Source organism: Elephantulus edwardii, unplaced genomic scaffold (genome assembly GCF_000299155.1).
Source record: "Elephantulus edwardii isolate Elephantulus edwardi_28Jun2011 unplaced genomic scaffold, EleEdw1.0 scaffold00417, whole genome shotgun sequence".
Classification (NCBI taxonomy): domain Eukaryota; kingdom Metazoa; phylum Chordata; class Mammalia; order Macroscelidea; family Macroscelididae; genus Elephantulus; species Elephantulus edwardii.
This window is the reverse complement of record NW_006400167.1, coordinates 796,719-803,515: the sequence shown is the minus strand read 5'-3', so window position 1 is coordinate 803,515 and position 6,797 is coordinate 796,719. Positions and strand designations below refer to the sequence as shown.

Sequence of the window (6,797 nt, the reverse complement as noted above, 5' to 3'; positions counted from 1 at the left end):
GTGGTGTCATAAATTCTTAAGTATACAGTGAGTTCAAACTCCAGGGCAGTGGAAAAGCACAAGTTATGTTGGTTATCAGTCGGGAAACAAAGGCACATGGGTTATCAGTTGAGCTTGTTTGTTCTGCCTTTTTGCTAGCTATTCTTGAAATACTGTTGCCTTGGATACAGCTGGGTGTGGGGCTCTACCAAGGACAATGGAAAATTCCTGAGTTTAGCTTAGCTGAGAACTATAGAAACTATTTTAATTCAGCTGAGAACTACAGGGACTATATTAATTTCAATCTTTTCAGGAGTAGAAGGGAATGCTGGTGGAACAGGGAAAGGGGTAGGTCAAGACACACGTGTCAAGGGTGAGTAATACAATGAATCTATTGGTTATTTCTACGATTAGGGAAATATCTTTCATCTGCTCTTTTCTGTAAAACACTTGTCAGATACTGTTCTAAATCTGAGCATTCAAACTAAGACAGACTAGGAAGAAGAAATGGCCATCCCCTTCCAAAATAGCAGACCTTCAAAAACCCTGTGTATGTAGAGCACACTTAGATTAGCAGATATGGCAACTGAGGCTGAGTCCACAAGTATGGAAATATGAAGGAGGAGGAACAGTTGTAAGCAGACACTAGTGATTGGAACATGGAATGTAAGAACCATGAATGTTGGAAAATTGGATATTGTTAAGAAAAAATTGGAATGCATAAATATTGGCAGAATGAGATGGACTGGCATGGGACATTTTGAGTCAGATGTTCATATGATCTATTATGCTGGAGATGAAAAGGTGAGGAAAATGGGGTTGCTTTCATAGTTAATTTCTAGATCTATCTTCAAATATAGTGTTGTGAGTAACAGGATAATGTCCATATACATACAAGGAAGTTGTGAAGTAAGCTTTTGTTAAGAACTGTCAGTCATATCAGTAATACCAGGTTAAATACCTAAAGCTGTGGAGAAAGGACTAGGAAAACTTTAAAAACCGTATCCAATAATTAAGAGATGCAGAAGTGGAGTCAGTGTTCCAGAAGTTATAACCAAACCAGAGCAAATCTTTGTTAAAGTTATAACCATAATAGTACTATGTAAGCCTACACTTTTGCCCTTAAAAATCTCTGGCTGAAAAAGTTATAGAAAACAGTGCAGGATATAATTTATCAACAAGAAATGGCAGAAAAGGAAAACTGGATAACAGCCAACCTATTGAATGATAATTAGTACTTTGATAAACCCAACTGAGTATGGAAACTACAGAACAATCTCATTGATTTCACATGCAAGCAAGATTCTACTGAAGATTATCCAAAAACGACTGGAATAGTACATCAACAGAGAACTGCCAGAAGTCCAGGCTGGGTTTAGAAGGGGTTGTGGTACTAGGGATATTGTAGCTGATGTTAGATGGATCTTGGCTGAAAGCAGAGAATACCAGAAGAATGTCTATCTGTGTTTCATTGATTATGCAAAGGCATTTGACTGTGGATCATAACAAACTGTGGCTGACTCTGAGAAGAATGGGAATTCCAGAACATTTAAACGTGCTAATGCGAAACCTATACTTGGACCAAGAGGCAGTCATCAGAACAGAGCAGGGCAACACTGCATGGTTCAAAATTGGGAAGGGTGTGCGCCAGGGATGTGTCCTATCTCCATACCTTTTCAACCTGTATGCAGAACAGATTATCCAAAAGGCTGGGCTCTATGAGGAGAAGCGTGCCCTTAGGATTGGTGGAAGATCTATCAACAATCTGCGTTATGCAGATGACACAACCCTGCTTGCTGAAACTGAGGAGGACCTCATGCACTTACTGCAGAGGGTCGAGGACTGCAGTCTTCAGTATGGACTGAGGCTCAATGTCAAGAAGACAAAGATTCTCACCACTGGACCAATTGGTAGCATCAGGATGGATGGCGAAGAGATTGAGATTGTTCACAGTTTCAGTTTGCTTGGCTCCACAATCAACACTCTTGGCACCAGCAGCCAGGAAATCAAAAAACGTATTGCGATGGGAAAGTCTGCTGTTAGGGACCTCTCTAAAGTACTCAAGAGCAACGGTGTCTCTCTGGAGACTAAGGTGTGCCTGATACAGGCCATGGTCTTTGCACTCACTTGTTATGCATCAGAGAGCTGGACAATGACTAGGGAGGACAGAAGGAGGATTGACGCCTTTGAGCTGTGGTGCTGGAGAAGAGTATTGAATGTACCATGGACTGCCAAGAAAACAAACAGATTCATCCTAGAGAGGGTTAAACCAGGCTACTCCTTGGAGGCAAAGATTCTGGGGCCTTGTCTGACATGCTTTGGACATGTTGCAAGGAGAGACAGGTCTTTGGAGAGGGACATCATGCTGGGTAGGGTAGAGGGACAGCGCAGGAGGGGACGGCCCTCTATGAGGTGGATTGATTCAGTGACTGGGGTAGTCGGGATGGGTGTGTCAGAAGCAATGCGTTTGGCACAGGATAGAGCAGGGTTTAGGGCTGTTGTACATAGGGTCACTATGAGTGGCAAACGACTCGACAGCACATAACAACAACAACAACAACAAACACTGCCTAGCATTTGGACACTGATGGCTAAGTATTAAGGAATTGCACTGCCAACCCAAAAGCACGTGGTTTGAATCTACCAGCCAGAATGCAAGAGAAAGATGGGCAGTCTCCTCCCTTGTGATTAAGTCCTTTCTAAAAATCTGTTGGAGGGTCAGCTTTGGATTAGTTCCAAACTGATGGTACTTAACCACCACAACAATAATACCCAGAAAATAAGCTCTGTATCTTGAAAGTATTTTGAATTGAAAAGTATTATTCAAATAGGGGTTTGATGAGACATTCCAGTTAATTAAGTTAGTGTTATAAAATAAAATGTATATAAATGCTCTAGTGAAATTATAATTGTGTATAAAACAAGAGGTACATGAGTGAAAAACAAACATGATTTGTAAACTGTCACTCAAATAAAAAATCTATTCAACATTCTTTTTTTATTTTTAATTTCTTTTGTATCTTTCCTTCCAGTCTTCTTATTGCTGTCAGTTTTATAAAAATCATTCTCTGGCACAGATTGCAAAATGCATCTTCTAGTTATAGAGGAATTTGTTTAAACCTATATTTGAATATGTATTTTAATCTTACATAAGAGGTTTGCTTATGCTGAAGTTTTATTTACATAGTTAAAAAGAACAAGCATATACTCCCTAACTTTAGTAAACAGTGACAAAGTTTAATGACAAGCCATGAATATCTGCAGATTTGCAGGGTGAACAATTGGCAGAAGGCCCAGCGCTCAAAGGACCAGGTGAGCTTCTTCCCAGGTTAGCCTTTGCTGATCCCTTTGTGTGTTTTCTTTTTGGCAGCACCTTCAGTGACCGAGTCTTCCAAATGACTTTCTTCATGCTTACTGTTTCCTTCACCATTCCCTTGCTTGGTGCCATGGTGCTGCTGGAATCTCCCATAGACCCACAACCTCTCAGGTGAGCTATGCCAGCAACTTATGGGAACTCGCCTGTTTGGCAAATGAAAAAACAAACAAACAAAAAAACAAAACACAACAAAAAACCCTGAAACACGCAATAGGAAACCAGGGCAATTACACCAGTCTTCTCTTAATGGTAAATTATAGGAAATACTTTCCTGATTCCTTTGTAATTCTAGCTCTCACATTGAATTAGATGACACAGAATATATGTGTACTCTTGTCTATGGCATGGTTTAAAAAAACAAAATAATACAAACCAATTAAATTCTGAAGAGTTTGTAGGCATGCAGTGTGGAGTGGCCTGAAAGATGGAAATGATCACATTCAAATGTAGGATAAGCAAAAGGACATCTTCTGCCTTCTATGCCTGACCTGGGGAACCATGTGGACGTGAAGGACCTTAGCGAACATGATACTACCCCAGCAGCATTGCTCTAAGGATCACTTCTCTTTCACCTCCTACATTCCTGGTGACCATCAAATCTACCTGCATTCCTCCTATTCTACCAGTGTGGCTCTTTGCTGGTGGCAGACTGCATGTGTACCTGTACTTTCAGGTTGAGGAATGTGTAAACAACTATTCTGAGATTGCTGCCAAGGATAAACTGACAGAGCACAGGTGGAACAAAGACAGCAGGACTACCAAAGCTATCACAAAGAACGCTTCTGTTGGACAGTGAGAGCACTAGACAGAGGACCCTATTCATCACCCAGATTGTCATCCTCATCCTCCCTGGCATCTGACACATGCATCACCTCAAGAGTTTCTGAGAAACAAGAAGCTGGTGTAATGCACTTTCCATTTGACCCTTCTGTTTCATCTAAATTCCTTCCCCACCTAGATTTTGAGGGGGAAGGATGGAAAATACATACATGTAAGCCACTGTGATTCTATTGCATGCCTGTTCATATCCATGACTAGTTCTAAAGAACACTGGATTCTGGTCAGCACTTTAAAAATTTTGTCTCAAACAGATCTGTGAAGAAACTGGACTGATCCAAGACTGAGTCTTACTTGTGTCACATCGGCAATTTCCCTTTGTCCTTTCACAGAATGAACAAATGAAAGAATCCCATCTGCTCACTCTGTTCATGCCCTTGTGCAGATTACTAGAAGGCTCTACCAGGCAGGCCTCTGCCTCACTACTCCCCTGCATTAGTCCTGGGTTCATGCAGTTTTATAAATGTAAATAAGGGGCAGGTCTTTGTCCCTTGTGGATTGAAGTTTGTTTTGTTTCTGTACATTAAAGCTACTTTTGGATAAATTATATATTTCACTTTCTAGTTGAAATGCATGTGAATAGCTACAAGCACCTGTGTAGTTCCTTCTGTTTAGCAGTACATTTATGTTAGTTACTATAGCAGCTTTATATAGTTGGTCCAGGGCTCAGAAAGCAGATATCTCAGTGCTTGTGATTTCTATCACAGCAAGGCTCAAAGAGGTTGTTGTTGTTATGTGCCGTCGAGTCGCTTGCGACTCATAGCGCCCCTATGTACAACAGCCATAAACTCTCTTCTGTCCTGCACCAATCTCATTGTCTCCGACACACTCATCCTGATTACTCCAGTCACCGAATCAATCCATCTCCTAGAGGGCCTTCCCCTTCTGCGCTTGCCCTCCACCCTCCCAAGCATGATGTCCTTCTCTAAGGACCAGTCTCTCCTTACAAGATGACCAAAGTATGTCAGATGAAGCCTCAGAATCCTTGCCTCCAAGGAGCAGCCCGGTTTAACCCACTCCAGGATGAATCTGTTTGTTTTCCTAGCAGTCCATGGTACCCTCAGTACTCTTCTCCAACACCAGAGCTCAAAGGCATTAGTTCTCTTTCTATCCTCCTTAGTCATTGTCCAACTCTCTGATGCATAACAAGTGATTGCAAAAACCATGGCCCGTATCAGATGCACTTTAGTCTGCAGAGAGACACCGTTGCTCTTCAGTACTTTAGAGAGGTCCCTAACAGCAGACTTTCCCATCGCAATACTTCTTTTAATTTCCTGGCTGCTGGTGCCAAGAGTGTTGATTGTGGAGCCAAACAGACTAAAACTGTGAACAATCTCAGTCTCTTCAGTATCCATCCTGATGTTGCCAATTGGTCCAGTGGTGAGAATCTTTGTCTTCTTGACATTGAGCCTCAGTCCATATTGAAGGCCGCAGTCTTTGACCCTCTGCAGCAAGTGCTTCAGGTCCTCCTCAGTTTCAGCAAGCAGGGTTGTGTCATCTGCTTAACGCAGATTGTTGATAGATCTTCCACCAAATCTGATGCCGCATTTCTCCTCATAGAGCCCAGCTTCACGGATGATCTGTTCCGCATACAGGCTGAAAAGGTATGGAGACAGGACACATCCTTGGTGTACCCCTTCCCAATTTTGAACCATGCAGTGTTTCCCTGCTCTGTTCTGACGACTGCCTCTTGGTTCAAGTATAGGTTAGGTGGTAACAATTTCAGAGCTATCAAAAGAGTGCATTTCTAACAGCTCTCCTCTGTCTCTTACATTTTATTGACGTATTTTAAGTCTATCTTAAAATAAGAAAAATCTGAATCTATAGTCTTCAATATGGATTGAAGCTCAACATCAAAAAGATAAAGATTCTCACCACTGGGCCAATTGGCAGCACCCTGTTAAATTGAGGTTGTTAGCAATTACAGCTTGCTTGGTTCCACAATCAACACTTTTTGGTACCAGCAGTTAGGAAATTAAAAGATGAATTTGCATTAGATAAATCTGCTGTCAGGGACCTTTCCAGAGTATTGAGAAGTGATGACATCAGTCTGGAAACTAAGGTGTGCCTGATCCAGGCCTTGTTCTTTGCAATTACTTGCTAGGCATTAGAGAGCTGGATAATGACTAATGATGATAGAAGAAGAATTGATCCCTTTGAGTTGTAGTGCTGGAGAAGAGTCTTGGCAGCACCTCTGGCAGTCTGAATTCTCTAACAGCTCTGTGAGAGAAACATGCACATTCTCTGTCTGTGTGATTAATAGCCGTGGGAATCTGCTTTTAGGGTCAGCTGTGAGTCAGTTTTAACTTGAAGGCAATGAATTGGAGTTGTTTTTGAGGAGTGTTTGTCTGTATTTGTAGATATATACATTTCAGGAAAAATTGTGCTGAGTAAGTTTTTTCTTTATTCTCTATCATTGTCTCTCATTGTGTGTTTGTTGCGGGGCAACTGAGATATGTAGGCACAAGGCCCAGAGTGTGTCTCTGAGAGGGCTAGAGAGAATTAGTATAGCATAGCCTCTTACCATCCCAGAGCAGAAAGCAGATTAAGAATCTATAGCTTATCTACCCCAAGAGAAGATAAAATAGATGAATGGGACCTTCTT

At 41.6% G+C, this 6,797-nt stretch overlaps 1 protein-coding gene across 1 annotated transcript in view; it reads left to right on the top strand.

Moving 5' to 3' along the window:
• APMAP (adipocyte plasma membrane associated protein) overlaps nucleotides 1-6,797 on the top strand; it is a 100,280-nt gene that overhangs the window by 22,707 nt on the left and 70,776 nt on the right. The window contains exon 2 of the mRNA XM_006902468.1: nucleotides 3,350-3,466. Coding sequence (XP_006902530.1) covers nucleotides 3,350-3,466 — 117 coding nt within the window. The remainder of the gene's footprint in view (nucleotides 1-3,349; nucleotides 3,467-6,797) is intronic.